Source organism: Heptranchias perlo, chromosome 9 (genome assembly GCF_035084215.1).
Source record: "Heptranchias perlo isolate sHepPer1 chromosome 9, sHepPer1.hap1, whole genome shotgun sequence".
Classification (NCBI taxonomy): domain Eukaryota; kingdom Metazoa; phylum Chordata; class Chondrichthyes; order Hexanchiformes; family Hexanchidae; genus Heptranchias; species Heptranchias perlo.
In genome coordinates this window covers 5,699,761-5,719,887 of record NC_090333.1, presented here as the reverse complement: position 1 = coordinate 5,719,887, position 20,127 = coordinate 5,699,761, and the positions used below count along the sequence as shown (strand labels likewise).

The following is a 20,127-nucleotide window of genomic DNA, read 5'->3' as shown; positions in this document are numbered from 1 at the left end:
TCTCCATCACCAAGACTGCCTGCATCCACCTCCATAACATTGTCTTCTCCAACCCTGCCTCAGCTCATCTGCTGCTGAAATCCTCATCCATGCCTTTGATACCTCAAGACTTGACTATTCCAATGCTCCCCCACTGGCCTCTCATCTTCCACCCTCCAAAACCTTGAGCTCATCCAGAACTCTGCTGCCCGTATCCTAACTCACACCAAGTCCCATTCACCAATCACACCTGTGCTCGATGACCTACATTGGCTCCCAGTCCACCAACACCTCGAATTTAAAATCTATCCCTCAACCAACAACGAAATGTGAACAGATTATTTGGTCATTTATTTTATTGCTGTTTGCGGGAGCTCACTGAGCGCAAATTGGCTGCCGCGTTTCCTACCTTTACAATCATCCTTGTTTCAAATCCCACCATGGCCTCTCCCCTCCCTATCTCTGTAACTGCCTCCAGCTGTACAACCCTCCGATAACTCTGAGTTCCTCCAATTCTGGACTCTTGCGCATCCCCGATTTTAATCGCTCCACCACTGGCGGCCATGCCTTCAGCTGCCTCGGCCTTAAGCTCTGGAATTCCCTCCCTCAGCCTTTTTGCCTCTCTACCTCTCTCTCCTCCTTGAAGACACTCCAGTGAGTGACTCACCTCCTGACTCCCCAAAGCCTTTCCACCATCGACAAGACACGAGTCAGGAGTGTGATGGAATAATCTCCACTTGCCTGGATGAGTGTAGCTCCAACAACACTCAAGAAGCTCGACACCATCCTGGACAAAGCAACCCGTTTGACTGCCACACCAGCCACCACCCTAAACATTCAATCCCTTCATCACCGTGGCTGCAGTGTGTACCATCTACAGGATGCACTGCAGCAACTCACCAAAGCTTCTTCGACAGCACCTCCCAAGCACCCCGAACTCTACCACCTCGAAGGAAAAGGGCATCAGGCACATGGGAACAACACCACCTGCACGTTCCCCTTCAAGTCACACAACATCCCGACTTGGAAATATATCACCATGACTTCATCGTCGCTGGGTCAAAATCATGGAACTCCCCACCTAACAGCACTGTGAGAGAACCTTCACCACACGGACTGCAGAGGTTCAAGAAGGCGGCTCACCACCACCTTCTCAAGGGCAATTAGGGATGGGCAATAAATGCTGACCTTGCCAGCGATGCCCACATCGAATGAACGAATAAAAAAAAACGACGTCTTTGACCGCGCTTTTAGTTACCTGTCCTAATATCTCCTTATGTGGCTCAATGTCAAATTTTGTTTGATAATCGCTCTTGTGAAGCATCCTGGGTCGTTTTACTACATTAAAGGCGCTATTTCAATGCAAGTTGTTATTGTTGTTCACAGTCAATGAAGTGCTCATGAAGCTTAATCACTGATGTGAAGGTAGGAAAAGCGACAGCCAATTTGCACACGGTCAGCTCGCGCAAACAGCAATAAAATAAATGACCAGATCATCTGGTTTTTGTTTCGGTGTTGGTTGAGGGATAGAATTTGACCAGGACACATTTATAACTGGTTATTTATCTCATTTGCTGTTTGTTGGACCTCGGCGGTGAACAAAATAGGTGGCCGCATTTTGCCGACAAAAAGACAGTGACTCCACTTCAAAAAGTTATTCATTGGCTGCAAATTGACTTGAGATGTCCTGAGGGCATGAAAGGTGCTATATAAATGCAAGTTCTTTCTTGAAGGTATTTCGCTCGATTTTAACTCAGGCACAAAATAAGTGGGTTAATATCACAGTTGACTGATGCTCAGAGGAATTCAAGACAAATGTGAAGCAGTCGTACAATGTTATCAAATTTAATGTACACACAAAATAATTACAGATGAGGGAGGCCACTCGGCCCATCCAGAAAACTCCCAAATCTCCACCCCATTGTTGCATTCAGTTGCTATTTAAATGATTCCTCGGATTTTCGTCCCATCTTCCGGATCTGGGAATTTATTCCATCTGTTGATCACTCTTTGAACTCCCTGATATCAGTGGTAAATTTGCCTTTTACTTTACCTTTCATCACTAAGACTGCAGATATGCTGCAGCTACCAGTCTCTGCCGAGTGCGGTACAGAGTCGCCAGACCAAAGTTATACTGATATCAGCTGTAAAGGAGTACTGTGCATGTCTGGATGGATGCTGGTGCAGAGCTCCACTTTCTCCCAGTTAATTTTTAACGATAGGGAGGGAATGAATGGGAGTGTTTGCTTCCTCCTCAAATTAAAAAGATTCCACAGAAAGTTTAAAAAGATCTCGGATGTTTTAAAATGCTGTTTTGCATCAGGTGGAAATGATAGCAGCCGGTACAAACTCAAGCTGGTGCGGAACAGATTCCTGGACTAAGGGAGAGAGGAACGGGCAGGGTCTCACTTTACCGGTACGAACTTAAGCTGGTGCAGGACAGACTCCTGGATAGAGGGAGAGGGGAACGGAGGGTCGTTGCTTTACTTGATTTTAGTACCGTTGGGAGTCAGATTGCTGCCCTGACATCTGTTACTTCTGTGGAATTTGCTCCCACAAGGAGTAGTTGGGGCAAAGTCAGCTGTGAGGAGGGCACAAAAAGGGATATAGAGAGGTTAAGTGAGTGGGCAAGAAGGTGGCAGATGGATTATAATGTGGAGAAATGTGAGGTTATTCACTTTGGTCAGAAGAATAGAAAAACAGAAAATTTTTAAATGGAGAGAAACTATTAAATGTTGATGTTCAGAGAGAATTGGGTGTCCTGGTATACAAAACACAGGAAGTTAACATGCCGGTACAACAAGCAATTAGGAAGACAAATGGTATGTTGGCCTTTATTGCAAAGGGGGTTGGAGTCCAAGAGTGAGGAAGTCTTGCTACAATTGTACAGGGGCTTATGGAGACCACACCTGGAATACTGTGTGCAGTTTTGGCCTCCTTCCCTCAGGAAGGATATACTTGCCCTGGGGATGGTGCAGCGAAGGTTCACTAGATTGATTCCTGGGATGAGAGGGTTGTCCAATGAAGAGAGATTGAGTACAATGGGCCGATACTCTCTGGAGTTTCGAGGAATGAGAGATGATCTCATTGAAACATATAAGATTCTGAAAGGGCTTGACAAGGTAAATGCCAAAAGGCTGCTTCCACTGGCTGAAGAGTCCAGAGCTAGAGGGCACAATATAGGAACATAGGAACAGGAGTAGGCCATTCAGCCCCTCATGCTTGCTCCACAATTTGATAAGATCATGGCTGATCTGTGATCCAGCTTCAGAGACCTGCCTTTGGACCATATCCCTTAATACCTTTGGTTGACAAAAAGCTATCCATCTCACATTTACATTTAGCAATTGAGCTAGTATCAATTGCCGTTTGTGGAAGAGAGTTCCAAACTTCTACGACCCTTTGTGTGTCGAAATGTTTTCCAATCTCACTCCTGAAAGGTCTGGCTCTGATATCGGGATAAAGGGTCAGCCATTTCGGACTGAGATGAGGAGCAATTTCTTCACTCTGAGGGTTGTGAATCTTTGGATTTCTCTACCCCAGAGGACTGTGGATGCTCAGTCGTTGAGTACATTCAAGGCTGATATGGATAGATTTTTGGAATCTAGGGGAATCAAGGGATATGGGGATCAGGCGGGAAAGTGGAGTTGAGGTCGAAGATCAGCCATGATCTTATTGAATGGCGGAGCAGGATCGAGGGGCCGTCTGGCCTAGTCCTGCTCCTATTTCTTATGTTCTTATGTTCAAATAGCATAGATGCATTTAAGGGGAAGCTGGATCAACGCATGGGGGAGAAAGCACGAGAAAGATATACTGATAGGGTTAGATGATGAGGGGTGCGAGGAGGCAGAGATCATTTGGGCCGAATGGCCTGTTTCTGTGCTGTACATTCTCTGTTTGTCATTCTATGTAAAACCTTGTTAATATGCAACTGAAAGTGGTTCACGTTGTTACAAAATGGCAACAGATACTGAATCCACAGTTTACGGGTATATTTTGTATCGAGCATAATGAATGAAATGTTTGTGAAAAACTCCAATGACGGCAGCAGATAAGAGCTCGAATTATTGGCCGCTCAAGACCTTGAGCCACGTGAGTAAGTCCCTCTCGTCCCCCCTCCCCTTTCACTCCCTTAGTGACCTCATCAACCATCAAACCAATAAAGAACAGTGCTCCACTCACACTGACTCGAAGAAAGTTTCCAATCATTTTTTTAAATTACAAAATGTACTTTATTTCATCAAGTTTAAAGATACACACAGTTCAATGTGAAAATCACAATGCATCGAATCATCGAAAATTAAGGCATAGAATGAGGCCATTCGAACCATCGTGTCTGTGCAGTCTGAAAAAGAGCTATCCAGCCTAATCCCACTTTCCAGCTCTTGGTCTGTGGCCTTGTAGGTTACGGTACTTCAAGTGCATATCCAAGTACTTTTTAAATGCGATGAGGGTTTCTGCCTCTACCACCCTTTCAGGAAGTGAGTTCCAGACCCCCACCACCCTCTGGGTGAAAAGATTTCTCCTCATCTCCCCTCTAATTCTTCTACCAATTACTTTAAATCTATGTCTCCTGGTTATTGACCTCTCTGCTAAGGGAAACAGATCCTTCCTGTACACTCTATACTCTTCCCTGTACACAAGGAACCCCCAGCTTCTGTCGCGACACTACAGACTTCCTACAAAAACTCAGTACCCACGGACCAGTTGAACCAGGAACACTTCTCACCACGATGGACGTCTCGGCACTCTACACCAGTATCCCCCACGATGACGGCATCGCTGCGACAGCATCAATACTCAACACCAACAACAGCCAATCTCCAAACGCCATCCTACAACTCATCCTCTTCATCCTGGATCACAATGTCTTCACCTTCAACAACCAGTTCTTTACCCAAACACACGGAACAGCCATGGGGACCAAATTTGCACCCCAATACGCCAACATTTTCATGCACAATTTCGAGCAGGACTTCTTCACTGCACAGGACCTCCAACCAACGCTATACACCAGATACATCGACGACATTTTCTTTCGATGGACCCACGGTGAGGAATCACTAAAGAGACTACACGATAACATCAACAAGTTCGATCCCACCATCAAGCTCACCATGGACTACTCCTCAGAATCAGTTTCTTTCTTGGACACACGAATCTCCATCAAAGACGGGCACCTCAGCACCTCAATCTACCACAAGCCCACGGACAAGCTCACGATGCTCCACTTTTCCAGCTTCCACCCAAACCACGTCAAAGAGGTCATCCCCTATGGACAGGCCCTGCGAATACACAGGGTCTGCTCAGACGAGGAGGAACGGGGTGGACACCTACAGACTCTGAAAGACGCCCTGGTAAGAACGGGATATGACGCTCGACTCATCGATCGACAGTTCCGACGGGCCACAGCGAAAAATCGCATAGACCTCCTCAGAAGACTAACACGGGACGCAACCAACAGAGTACCCTTCGTCGTCCAGTACTTCCCCGGAGCGGAGAAACGACGCCATGTTCTCTGCAGCCTTCAACATGTCATCAATGACGACGAACACCTCGCTATGACCATCCCCACACCTCCACTACTCGCCTTTGAACAGCCACCCAACCTCAAACATACTATCGTTCACACCAAATTACCTAGCTTTCAGGAGAACAGCGTCCACGACACCACAAAACCCTGCCACAGTAACCTCTGCAAGACATGCCAGATCATCGACACAGATACCACCATCACACGAGAGGACACCACCCACCAGGTGCATGGTTCATACTCCTGTGACTCGGCCAACGTTGTCTACCTCATACGCTGCAGGAAAGGATGCCCCGGAGCATGGTACATTGGCGAGACCATGCAGACACTGCGACAACGGATGAACAGACACCGCGCAACAATCGCCAGACAGGAGTGTTCCCTCCCAGTCGGAGAACACTTCAGCAGTCAGGGACATTCAGCCACCGATCTTCGGGTAAGCGTTCTCCAAGGCGGCCTTCGAGACACACGACAATGCAAAATCGTCGAGCAGAAATTGATAGCCAAGTTCCGCACCCATGAGGACGGCCTCAACCGGGATCTTGGGTTCATGTCACGCTACACATTACCCCACTAGCGAACAAAAGCTATCTGTTTTTAATATAATGGGTCATTTGCTGGCTTTCTCTGCCTTCCGGATGTTTCTGCCTCTCTCTCTCTGTTTTTTTTTCCTGTTTGTTTTTTTGTTGAATGTGTATTCGGGGGTTCTGTAGGTGACACCTCTCTGTCTGAACACGGTGATTGCCTTGGCAACGGGCAGTTGCAGGGGCAGTCTGTAAACACCATGTATTGTTCTGTGATGTATAAATGCGTAGGCTTCAAGGAGCTCCTGAACATTTACCTGAGGAAGGAGGAAACCTCCGAAAGCTTGTAGATTTCAAATAAAAATCGTTGGACTATAACTTGGTGTTGTAAAATTGTTTACAATTGTCACTCTATCGAGGCCACTCAAAATTTTATACACCTCAATTAAATCACCCCTCAGCCTTCTCTGTTCCAAAGAAAACAACCCCAGCCTATCCAATCTTTCCTCATGGCTAAAATTCTCCAGTCCTGGCAATATCCTCATAAATCTCCTCTGTACCCTCTCCAATGCAATCAGATCTTTCCTGTAATGTGGTGACCAGAACTGCATGCAGTACTCAAGTTGTGGACTAACCAATGTTTTATGGAGTTCGAGCAGAACCTCCCTGCTCCTATATTCTGTGCCTTGGCTAATAAAGGAAAGTATCTCTTATGCCTTTTTAACCACCTTATCTACCTGTCCTGCTATCATCAGGGATCTGTGGACATGCACTCCAAGGTCCCTCTGTTTCTCTACACTTCTTAGTATCCTACCATTTATTGTGTACTCCCTTGCCTTGCTTGTCCTCCCCAAATGCATTACCTCACACTTCTCTGGATTGAATTCCATTTGACACTTTTCTGCCCACCTGACCAGTCCATTGATATCTTCCTGTAGTCTATCACTTTCCTCCTTACCATCAACCACACGGCCAATTTTTGTATCATCTGCAAACTTCTTAATCACGTCCCCTACATTTAAGTCTAAATCATTGATATGTACCAGAAAAAGCAAGAGACCTCGTACTGAGACCTACTGACCTAGTACTGACCCCACTGGAAACAGCCTTCCAGTCACAAAAACACCCGTTGACCATTACCCTTTGCTTCCTGCCACTGAGCCAATTTTGGATCCAACTTGCCACTTTCCCTTGGATCCCATGGACTTTTACTTTTCTGAGCAGTCTGCCATGTGCGAACTTGTCAAAAGCCTTGCTAAAATCCATGTAGACGACATCAAATGCGTTACCCTCATCAAACTCCTTGTTGCCTTCTCAAAAATTTCAATCAAGTTAGTCAGACACGACTTTCCCTTCACAAATCCATGCTGACTGTCCTTGATTAATCCGTGCCTTTCTAAATGACGATTAAAGCTGTCCTTCAGAATTGTTTCCAGTAATTTGCCCACCACCGAGGTCAGACTGACTGGCTTGTAATGACTCGGTCTATCCTTTTCTCCCTTGTTAAACAACCGTACAACATTAAAAGTCCTCCAATCCTCCGGCACCACACTTGTAGCTTCCTGACATCACCCCTGAATGGCCCAGCTCTAATTTTAAGGTTATGCCCCCTTGTTCTGGACTCTCCCACCAGAGGAATTACTTTCTCTCCATCCACCCTATCAATTCCATTAATCATTTTAAACACATCAATTAGATCACCCCTTAATCTTTTATATTCAGTCTTGTTGCTGTCTGTTTGTCCTTACCTGTAAATGTACTATTTAATTTATATATTTCAGTGAGAGACCCTCCTCTCTAAATTGTAAAGCTTATGTTTCTTCAGCCTTGACTCTTCGAGATCAGTCATGCTGTGACTGCAATTTTGAAGTTGCCAATGTAACTATATTCACAAGTACTATATTTTCATCCTTTTGTATTTTTCAGGCTGGTCGATGTGCATTGCCAAAGATTCCTTTCAGAGGTGCCCCTTGCAGTGATGCAGCTGGACATCAGGTCCCAGACAAAGAGATCATACAGCAAGTGCACAAATCAATTACTGGCAGATCTTGGGATGATGATCAGAAAGCCCCGTATTATATCTACATGGTAAGACTATCAATCAAAACACAATGGAGAGCTGTGCATTGTCCATTCTTTGTAGAATGCAAACTTTGCAGTGTTTCATGATTCAATATTCTCTGTGTACAGGATTCAGCAAAGTTCAGAACATAGAAACATCGAAAATAAGAGCAGGAGTAGGCCATTCGGCCCTTCGAGCCTGCTCCAACATTCAATATGATCATGGCTGATCCTCTATCTCAATAGCATATTCCCGCTCTCTCCCCATACCCCTTGATGCCTTTTGTGTCTAGAAATCTATCTAGCTCCATCTTAAATATATTCAGTGACTTGGCCTCCACAGCCTTCTGTGGTAGAGAATTCCACAGGTTCATCACCCTCTGAGTGAAGAAATTTCTCCTCATCTCAGTCCTAAATATCCTACCCCGTACCCTGAGACTGTGACCCCTCGTTCTCGACCCCCCAGCCAAGGGAAACATCCTCCCTGCATCCAGTCTGTCTAGCCCTGTCAGAATTTTATATGTTTCCATGAGATCCCCTCTTATTCTTCTAAACTCGAGTGAATTCAGGCCGAGTCGACCCAATCTCTCCTCATACGACAGTCCTGCCATCCCAGGAATCAATCTGGTGAACCTTCACTGCACTCCCTCTGTGGCAAGCATATCCTTTCGAAGGTAAGGAGACCAAAACTGAACACAATACTCCAGGTGTGGTCTCACCAAGGCGCCGTATAACTGCAGTCGGTTTGTACGGTGCGTATGGTTTGTATGGTAGAAAATATGTGTAGTTGGAGAATTGCCAAAAAATGGGAGCTGACATACAAAGCACCAAACCCAGTTCTGTTTGTTAAAACATTGTGCATGAACATTTGCAGAAAAATGAGATGAGCTGTGAACTTTTCAAATAGATCAATTTACACAAACCATATTGACCCTCCTGTGAACCATAAGAGATAGGAGCAGGAGTAGGCCATTCGGCCCCTCGTACCTGCTCCGCCATTTTATGAGATCATGGCTGATCTGATTTTTACCTCAACTCCACTTTCCCGCCCTTTGCCCATATCCATTTGACTCCCTTGCTGATCAAAAATTTGTCGAACACAGTCTTGAATGGATTCAATGACTCAGCCTCCACAGCTTTTTGGTGTAAAGAATTCCAAAGATTCACGACCCTCTGGGAGAAGAAATTCATCCTCATTTCCGTCTTAAACGTGCGACCCGTTATTCTGAGACTATGCCCCCTAGTTTTAGATTCCCCCATGAGGGGTAACATCCTCTCAGCATCTACCCGATCGAGTCCCCTCAGAATCTTGTATGTTTCAATAAGATCTCCTCTCATTCTTCTAAACTCCAATGAGTACGGACCCAACCTGTTCAATCTTTCCTCATAAGACAACCCTTTCATACCCGGAATCAACCTTGTGATCCTTCTCTGAAGTGCCTCCAATGCAAGTATGTCTTTCCTTAAATAAGGGCACCAGAACTGTACGCAGTACTCCAGGTGTGGTCTCACCAGCACCCTGTACAGTTGTAGCATGACTTCCCGGCTTTTATACTCCATCCCCCTAGAAAGAAAGGCCAATATTCCGTTTGCCTTCCGAATTACCTGCTGCACCTGTATGTTGACTTTTTGTGTTTCATGTACGAGGACACCCAGATCCCTCTGTACCGCAGCATTTTGTGTTGTTTCTCCATTCAAATAATATTTTGCTTTTTTATTTTTCCTCCCAAAATGGATGACTTCACATTTTCCCACATTGTATTCCATCTGCCAAATTTTTGCTCATTCACTTAACCTGTCAATATCCCTTTGCAGACACTTTGTGTCCTCATCGCAACTTGCTTTTCCACCTATTTTTGTATCGTCAGCAAATTTGGCCACAAGACACTCTGTTCCTTCATCCAAGTCATTGATATATATTGTAAATAGTTGAGGCCCCAGCACTGATCCCTGCAGCATCCCACTAGTTACAGATTGCCATTTTGAAAATGACTCTTTTATCCCGACTCTTTGTTTTCTGTTAGTTAGCCAATCCTCTATCCATGCCAGTATATTACCCCCAACACCATGAGCTCTTATCTTGTGCAGTAATCTTTTAAGTGGCACCTTCTCGAATGCCTTTTGGAAATCCAAATATACTGCATCCATTGGTTCCCCTTTATCCACCCTGACCATTACTTCCTCAAAGAACTCGAATAAATTTGTCAGACATGATTTCCCCTTCATAAAACCATGTTGACTCTCCTTGATTGTATTCTGAGTCTCCAAATGTCCTGCTAGTACTTCCTTAATAATGGATTCTAGCATTTTCCCAATGACAGATTTTAGGCTAACTTGTCGATAGTTACCTACGTTCTGTCTCACTCCCTTCTTGAATTGGGGTGTTACGTTTGCGGTTGTTTAGATCATGGAATCATAGAATGGTTAGAACACAGAAGGAGGCCATTCGGCCCATCGAGCCCGCGCTGACTCTTTGTAAGAGCAATCCAGTTAGTCCCATTCCTCCACTCTTTCCCCGTAGCCCTGCAAATTTTTTCTCTTCTGGTATTCATCCAATTCCTTTGTGAAAGACACAATTGAATCTGCTTCTCCCACCCTTTCAGGCAGCGCATTCCAGATCATATCTGTTCGCTGCGTCAAAAAGTTTTTCCTCATGTTGCCGTTGGTTCTTTTGCCAATCACCTTAAATCTGTGTTCTCTTGTTCTCGACCCTTCTACCAATTGGAACAGTTTCTCTTTATTTACTTTACCTAAACCCTTCATGATTTGAACACTTCTATCAAATCTCCTCTCAACCTTCTCTGCTCTAAAGAGAACAATACCAGCTTCTCCAGTCTATCCACGTAACCAAAGTCCCTCATTCCTGGAACCATTCTAATAAATCTTTTCTGCACCCTCTCTGTGGTCTTCACATCCTTCCTTAAGTGCGGTGCCCAGAATTGGACACAACACTCCTGTTGTAGCCGAACCATAGTTTGATAATGGTTCACCATAACTTCCTTGCTTTTGTGCTCTATGCCTCTATTTATAAAGCCCAGAATCCCATATGCTTTTTCAACCATTTTCTCAACCTGTCCTGCCACCTTCAAAGATTTGTTCACATATACCACCAGGTCACTCTGTTCCTGCACCCCCTTTAGAATCGAACCATTTAGCATATCCTCTCCTCGTTCTTCCTGCCAAAATGTATCACTTCGCACTTCTCTGCGTTAAATTTCATCTGCCACGTGTCAGCCCATTCCTCCAGCCTGTCTATATCCTCTTGAAGTCTATCACTATCCTCCTCACTGTTCACTACACTTCCAAGTTTTGTGTCATTTGCAAATTTTGAAATTGTACCCTGTCTGCGTCTGTCTTCACAAAGGAGGGGGACGATGCAAAGATTGTAGTTAAGGAGGAGAAATGTGAAATATTGGATAGGATAATCTCGCTCCTGAAAGGTCTGGCTCTAATTTTTAGAGCCAGACCTGTCTTGGATCTGTCTTGGGGCCTCAATTATTCTCAATATTTATTAACGACTTAGATGAAGGCATAGAAAGTCTCATATCTTAGTTTGCCAATGACACAAAGATTGGTAATTGTAAACAATTTTACAACACCAAGTTATAGTCCAACAATTTTATTTTTAATCCCACAAGCTTTCGGAGGCTTCCTCCTTCCTCAGGCGGTGTGGAAATGACATTTTCGAATCCTTCGCATTTTAAAAATGCAGAACAATGCCTGGTGATTACGGCCCGTTGCCAAGGCAATCACAGTGAGCAGACAGAAAGGTGTCACCTAAAAAGGCCACCGAATATACAAACCCCCAAAAAAAGAGAGAGAGAGAGATAAGGAAGACAGTCAATGACCCGTTATATTAAAAACAGATAACATTTGTTCGCTGGTGGGGTTACGTGTAGTGTGACATGAACCCAAGATCCCGGTTGAGGCCGTCCTCATGGGTGCGGAACTTGGCTATCAATTTCTGCTCGACGATTTTGCGTTATCTTGTGTCTCGAAGGCCGCCTTGGAGAACGCTTACCCGAAGGTCGGTGGCTGAATGTCCCTGACTGCTGAAGTGTTCCCCGACAGGGAGAGAACCCTCCTGTTTGGCGATTGTTGCGCGGTGTCCGTTCATCCGTTGTCGCAGCGTCTGCATGGTCTCGCCAATGTACCATGCTCTGGGGCATCCTTTCCTGCAACGTATGAGGTAGACAACGTTGGCCGAGTCACAGGAGTATGAACCATGCACCTGGTGGGTGGTGTCCTCTCGTGTGATGGTGGTATCTGTGTCGATGATCTGGCATGTCTTGCAGAGGTTACCGTGGCAGGGTTGTGTGGTGTCGTGGACGCTGTTCTCCTGAAGGCTGGGTAATTTGCTGCGAACGATGGTTTGTTTGAGGTTGGGTGGCTGTTTAAAGGCGAGTAGTGGAGGTGTGGGGATGGCCATAGCGAGGTGTTCGTCATCATTGATGACATGTTGAAGGCTGCGGAGAACATGGCGTAGTTTCTCCGCTCCGGGGAAGTACTGGATGACGACGGGTTCTCTGTTGGTTGCGTCCCGTGTTAGTCTTCTGAGGAGGTCTACGCGATTTTTCGCTGTGGCCCGTCGGAACTGTCGATCGATGAGTCGAGCATCATATCCCGTTCTTACTAGGGCGTCTTTCAGCGTCTGTAGGTGTCCATCGCGTTCCTCCTCGTCTGAGCAGACCCTGTGTATTCGCAGGGCCTGTCCATAGGGGATGGCCTCTTTGACGTGGTTAGGGTGGAAGCTGGAAAAGTGGAGCATCGTGAGGTTGTCCGTGGGCTTGCGGTAGAGTGAGGTGCTGAGGTGCCCGTCTTTGATGGAGATTCGTGTGTCCAAGAAAGAAACTGATTCTGAGGAGTAGTCCATGGTGAGCTTGATGGTGGGATCGAATTTGTTGATGTTATCGTGTAGTCTCTTTAGTGATTCCTCACCGTGGGCCCATAGAAAGAAAATGTCGTCGATGTATCTGGTGTATAGCGTTGGTTGGAGGTCCTGTGCAGTGAAGAAGTCCTGCTCGAACTTGTGCATGAAAATGTTGGCGTATTGGGGTGCGAATTTGGTCCCCATGGCTGTTCCGTGTGTTTGGGTAAAGAACTGGTTTTTGAAGGTGAAGACATTGTGATCCAGGAAGAAGCGGATGAGTTGTAGGATGGCGACTGGAGATTGGCTGTTGTTGGTGTTGAGTATTGATGCTGTTGCAGCGATGCCGTCATCGTGGGGGATACTGGTGTAGAGTGCCGAGACGTCCATCGTGGTGAGAAGTGTTCATGGTTCAACAGGTCCGTGGGTACTGAGTTTTTGTAGAAAGTCTGTAGTGTCGCGACAGAAGCTGGGGGTTCCCTGCACGATGGGTTTCAGGATGCCCTCGATGCATCCAGAGAGGTTCTCACACAGGGTTCCATTGCCTGATACGATAGGACGTCCGGGTTGTTGTCCACATCAAAGATTGGTGGCATTGTAAGCAGTGTAGATGAAAACATAAAATTACAAAGTGATCTTGATAGATTCGGTGAATGGGCAAAACTGTCGCAAATGGAATTCAATGTACACAAATGTGAGGTCATCCACTTTGGATCAAAAAAGGATCGAACAGGGTACTTTCTTAATGGTAAAAAGTTAAAAACAGTGGATGTCCAAAGGGACTTAGGGGTTCAGGTACATAGATCATTGAAGTGTCATGAACAGGTGCAGAAAATAATCAATGAGGCAAATGGAATGCTGGCCTTTATATCTGGAGGACTGGAGTAAAGGGGGCAGAAGTTATGCTGCAGCTACACAAAACCCTGGTTAGACCGCACCTGGAGTACTGTGAGCAGTTCTGGGCTCTGCACCTTGGGAAGGACATATTGGCCTTGGAGGGAGTGCAGCGTAGGTTTACTAGAATGATACCTGGACTTCAAGGGTGAAGTTACGAGGAGAGATTCCACAAATTGGGGTTGTATTCTCTGGAGTTTCGAAGGTTAAGGGGTGATCTGATCGAAGTTTATATGATATTAAGGAGAACAGATAGGGTTGATAGAGAGAAACTATTTCCGCTGGTTGGGGATTCTAGGAGCAGGGGGCACAGTCAAAAATTTAGAGCCAGACCTTTCAGGAGTGAGATTAGAAAACATTTCTGCATACAAAGGATGGTAGAAGTTTGGAACTCTCTTCCGCAAACAGCAATTGATACTAGCTCAATTGCTAAATTTAAATCTGAGATAGATAGCTTTTTGGCAATCAAAGGTATTAAGGGATATGGGCCAAAGGCAGGTTTATGGAGCTAGATCACAGATCAGCCATGATCTTATCAAATGGCGGAGCAGGCATGAGGGGCTGAATGGCCTACTCCTGTTCCTATGTTCCTATGTTAGGGACAGACTCCTGGACTGAGGGAGAGGGGAATGGAGGGGGTCTCACTTTACCGATACGAACTCAAAAAGGTTCGGGACAGACTCCTGGACTGAGGGAGAGGGGAAGGGAGGGAGGTCTCATTTTACTTGATTTTAGTACCGTTGGGAGTCAGATTGCTGGCCTGGCATCTGAGTTATGCGGCTGCTACTGTGGAACTCGCGATCACATGGAGTCGTTGAGGTGAATATCATTGAAGCATTTAAGGGGAAGATGGATAAACACATGAGGGAGAAAGGAATAGAAGGAAATGCTGATTGGATTGGATGAAGAGGGGTGAGAGGAGGTTCGTGTGGAGCAGAAACACCGGCACAGACTCGATGGGCCGAATGACCTGTTTCTGTGCTGTACATTCTATGAATGTAATTCTATGTAATACCTTGTTGATATTCACCCGAAAGTGGTTCACTTTGTTACAAAATGGCATCAGATATTGAATCCATAGTTTACGGGTATATTTTGTATCTAGCACAATGAATGAAACGTTTGTGAAAAACTCCAATGACGGCAGCAGATAAGAGCTCGAATTAGTGACCTCATCAACCATCAAACCAATAAAGAACAGTGCTCTACTCACACTGACACAACAGACTGGAAGAAACTTACCAATTATGGTACAGAGACAGGACACAGGGATACAACCTTTGTGGGACTCTACTCGTAGAAACACAGGAATGTACAGGAGAGAAAAAGCCCATGTTGATCCTTCTGGCCATTTCTAGAGTTTAAAAAGTAGAATACGCAGATCCCTCAATTGGATTTCTCACCATCTGCCTCTCCAACCTCCTCTTAAAATTGATCATGTTACCAGTCTTGGGCAGTCCATTCCAAACATTTATCACTCTATGTGTGGAATTGTTCAATCCAATCTATCCATGTATTTCCTCTTTTGAGCTCCATCCCGTAAGAAAGAAAGAACAAATGAACATTAACATCGTGCCTTTGACATCCTCAGGACTTCCCAGAGCACTTCACAGCCAGAGAATTACTCTTGAAATGCACTCACTAATGTTATGGAGACAAATACAGCAGCCAATGTCGTCACAGCAAAGTCCTACAAACTGCAGTGAGATAAATTATCAGCGAATGGCCCTGGAAATTGCACATGAAATAATGGCGAGGGTAACAGGTCTCACCGTAATTTCAGGCCAAGTAGAAGAGCAAGTTCCGGCGAGCGTACATGCGCAGTTAACCGCGGAAATCTGGAAATTGCTCTCCCGTTTGCCCTGTTCGCTTGAAAGCTGCGCGGGAGAGACAGCTCGTCGGCTGAATAAATGGACCAGCGTGAACTTGCTGCACTGCCCAACTGGAAACAAACTAATCTCTCCATAAAAAAGGTACGCTGTGTTTTTTAGGCCTAAACTAACTTTTAGCAGTGTGGGAAGTCTTAATGTCTGCCAACAAATCTCGCTGGCACTGAAAATTAATGTTTAAAAATGAGGAGTTTCATTACTTCCGATTTTAATTGTTGTTGGACATTTATAATGTTTGAAACTTTTTCTATCTGTCTCTTTTATCTCTGGCTTTTAATTCGATATTTCTTACCCTCTCTTTATCTCGCTCTCTCTAACTGATTTTAAAATTAATTCACTGTTGGAGCTTTCACTCTCTGGTTCTGACTGCGCAGCTTGTCAAGGACGCTTCAAACTGATAGGTTGGGGGAAAAATAGATCCTTTCCCCACTCTCACACCTCAAAGAAGCCCGGGAAAGCCCACTGCACTTTTTGCAGCTCACCGTTAAAGCAAGTGGGCGAATTTATAACTAACGAGCAGTGGGCGAGGTTCACTCTCCACTCATTGCAATTTCTGGGCCAGTTTCTTTTGGTGGTTGAAGGGTTCTCAAAATTCCCACATTTTTCATATCATCAACAAGGATATGACTTTTGGACTTTAATGGCAGAGGACCCAACTGCTGGGTTAAATGTGGAACCCTGCAGACAGGAGGTTAGGCCCATGAGGGCCTGGGACTTGACATGCCCGGGCTTGTTGGGTGCAGTGTGGATTGTTGCCTGAAACCAGACAACGAGAGGAGACAGAATATGCATTCGTCCCTTTAAAACAATCAACCCAGAGAAAGACTTCATCTTACACGAAACTAAAGCCCATCAAAACCTTGCATAAATAATCACTAAGGCAGGAAGGCAACAATGGAGCAATTATGCAAGCCCATCAAGACTTCACATATACAATGGCTTTCAGTTCAAGACTAGTTCCGGGGGCAGGAAGGCAACGATAAACATTATGAGAGCCCATTAAAAACAACGAGACAACTGCCCCAAAATCAGTTAAGGTGAAAAAATATAATCACCTCAAGAAGCCCACCTAAATCAGACAAAGAACGAACCTTGATTTGGCGCTCAGATAAGAAATTTTTAAAAAACAGAATAAATGGGCCACCAGTTACGAAGGGGGCAGGTTTTAAGCAGGTTTTAAGCAGTTTTAAGCAGAGTTTAAGCAGGGAGAGATAGCTGAGCTGAGCGGAGGAAGGAGATCCAGAGGTTCGCAGGCCCGCAGGCAACATCACGGCGAGGGGCACGGTGTGGCAGGCTCAACCGAAGACAACAAGGCCGCAACCGCAGCCCTCCACGAAGATCGACCACCCACAACCGCGCCTTACCGCATCAGCGAACTCCACCCAACAGAAGAACCTTCGCAGATTCCACAGACCAGGACCACGTGGGGACGGCAGGCCCCAAAGGACACAAAGAGCGTATCCCAAAACTGCAACCGGCTTACCTGGCTGGATTTCGAACTGTCAAGGAACCCTGGTTGGTGAGCATGATCCCTGACCTCTCCTAGTTCAATTTAGTTAGGTTTTGGGGGTGGGACAAGGGTAAGGGGATTAGTAGCGTGATTTTCCCTCATTATGCCGTGTGTTCCCCATTCTTAACTAAGTGTACTTTTGTAGTTCTGTATAATCTCAGTGTAAACCGAATGTTACAAGTTTGTGACTTCAATAAACCCAGTTTTTCGTGCACCAAAACCAGTTGTCTGCTGCACTTTGTTGCAACCACCAAATAAGTCCAAGGTCTCGAACCCAGGGAGTGGGAGCGATTCGGACCGCTCAGAAGTCAGAGGTGAAGCTGACACACTGTAATGGAAGAGAGGATTTCAGATGATGTGTTCAGTAAGGTGAATATGGAAAAAAAATGGGTCACTGATCTGTTAAAGGCTGGGCGCCCGGTAGATGCTGCAGAGAAATGGACAGAAGGGAAGGATCATAAAAAATCCATAGAAAAGGCAGTCTGGCTGATGTGCTTCAAGAAACAGATCCAGCTTTTGGACAGGCTCGTTGAAGCACAGGCAGCTGAGATTCAGGAGTCAGCCCTGGAAGTCCAAACAAAGGCCCTAGTAGGGGAGAAGTTACTGTTAGCATTGCAGGCTCTGAACCAGGAAAGGGTGCAGTTAGTGGGGGAGCATAAGACCCGGCAGGAATATTTACAGTGTCAGGTCACCGAGGCCAAGAACAATGAGCTGAGGTTGCGGGAAAAGAATGCCCGCCTAGCAAGACAAGTAAGAGAGCAGGAGGAGAAAGTAAAAGGCTTACAGGCAGCCTATAAGATAGTGAGCGCACAGGGGTTTGAGGATGCAGACCATGGCCCCTGCCAGAAGCAGATAGAGAGTCTGAACCTTGCTCGAAGGACGGGAAAAGGCATGGTGTGCCTCATAAGCCCGAAGGCAGCCCAGGTCAACTTCACAGGGAACCTGGGGAGAACGGTTCAGACACCACAGGTAGTGCCAAAGGGACGACCCGGTTGAGGAGCAGGAAGGCCCACGACCACCACCCGTAGCGCCAAGCTTTAGCGAAATCTGGCAGGAGTGGGGGGTGGAATTAGGGGCAGAAGCTGAGGAGGAAAACCCCCAGCAAGAGAGGCTGGGACCGGGGCCGATGTGCGCGGCCCGGCAGCAAAGGTTCGGCCTGCCCGCTGATAACGGGGATGAGGGAGCCCTCCAAAACCAGTTCTTAGTTCCCCACGGCACCCAACAGTTTAGGGCCATGGTAAGCCATTTAACTAAACTTGCGGAAATGGGGACCCCCTCGGTCCACTTCAGGGAAGTGGAACAAGCAGCAAGCATCAACGAGTGTAATGATGCTGAACAGGCCAAAATGCTGCTATTCTCCCTGGAGAGTAAGCTCTTCCAGTCCCTCTCTGACCAATGTAAGATGGGACAATGTAAGTTGTTTAAATCCGAGAGAAGGGAACAGACAGTTGGGGGAAGGTCTGAGATTAAAAATCCTCAGACTGCAGCAGGAGCAAACTCACAGACTGCACAAGCAGGTGCAGTGGCTTGTTTTAAGGGAAGGGCCATCCCACCCACCGTTTGGGACACTCCCCCGCTCATCTGGGACTCAGACGAGGTGGGACTTGAGGGCAGAGAGTTACCTGCCTCTGACACAGGTTTAGAAGAGGTACAGCCTGAGGATAGAAATCCCCAGCCAGCAGCAGTGGAGATTCCACAGACAGCACAAGAGGGGACAGTGGCTCGGGTTGAAGACCCACCAGCCAGAAAACCCCCACCAGCCAGAGTCCCTAAAAGGTCCCCACGAACGCCACGGCCAAAGAAACCGTGGTCACCGTCTCCCCAGTTTATCAGGGCAGCCCCTCAAGTCAGGGATCGATCTGAGGACAGAGGTCCCCAGCCAGCAGCCGCAGGCTGCGAGGATCCAAAGGTAAAGGACAGGGCGGCCAGACCGAAGGGAGTAGTGTGCTGTAGCCCGAACAGGGATTAGCCTGGCCCCCCGGGGACGGGAGGCGGATGCACATAGCTTCTGTTATTTAATTTTCAGATTGTTAAGTTTGGGTGTTTTAGTTACATTTTAAACAAGGTGGTTGGTAGTTTCAGTATTATTGTTGAAGAGTGTTTGTATTGAGTCGAGGTCGATAAAGTTTTGTGACCGTGTATTATTTTTCTATGTGTGTACCATATTTTCCAAGTGGTGCAGGGGTGTTGGACCCCCTCCGTGCTTGGTGGTGAATGTTAATTCTTACCTGTGCCTGCATCTGAACACTGCACCTAAAGGGGAATGAATGTTTCAGGTCTTAGATAGGTAAACTACAGGGGAAGGTTGACTCTCGAGGATCGAGAATTTTGCTCACCCAGTATGATTCTCTAGCAAGTAAAGTATCACAGTGGGGAGTGTAAGATTCTCAAAATTCACAGATCCCCCAAAAACTCGGAGGAAAAAAGAAACCCTAAAGAAAAGGACTTTGGACTCTTTTCTAACCATTTCAGGGTGATGAAATATTGGGACAACTCACACACGCGCCACACCAGGAAGCATCAACAGGGAAAAGTACTTTTTGAGGAATCCACGTCCTTTAAGGGACTCGCTTCCTCGTAGGGGCGACTGTAAGATTTCTGGGAATTCACCTTTTCCCTGAGTATGGAAAACTTTGGCCATTGACTAAAATCCTAAGATGGAAGGATAGGTGAGACGTCACCAGAGGAATCAACAACACATACTGTGGAATGTGGGAGAATTACTACTTCAGACATGTCTCTGTTTTAATGCAAAACCTACAGCAGGTGGTCAACACTCAGCACTAATTCGAAAGGCAGTAGGCCATTGAAAGAGGCAACTGCTCCAGACATGATGGGGCCATGTCTTTGTTTTGAAGCAAAACCGATCA

General features: G+C 46.1%; 1 protein-coding gene across 1 annotated transcript in view; it reads left to right on the top strand.

The window, feature by feature from the left end:
* Positions 1-3,050: 3,050 nt before the first annotated feature.
* LOC137325598 (di-N-acetylchitobiase-like) overlaps positions 3,051-20,127 on the top strand; it is a 33,687-nt gene continuing 16,610 nt past the window's right edge. Inside the window, exons 1-3 of the mRNA XM_067990864.1 lie at positions 3,051-3,101; positions 7,963-8,124; positions 19,018-19,166. Coding sequence (XP_067846965.1) covers positions 3,051-3,101; positions 7,963-8,124; positions 19,018-19,166 — 362 coding nt within the window. The remainder of the gene's footprint in view (positions 3,102-7,962; positions 8,125-19,017; positions 19,167-20,127) is intronic.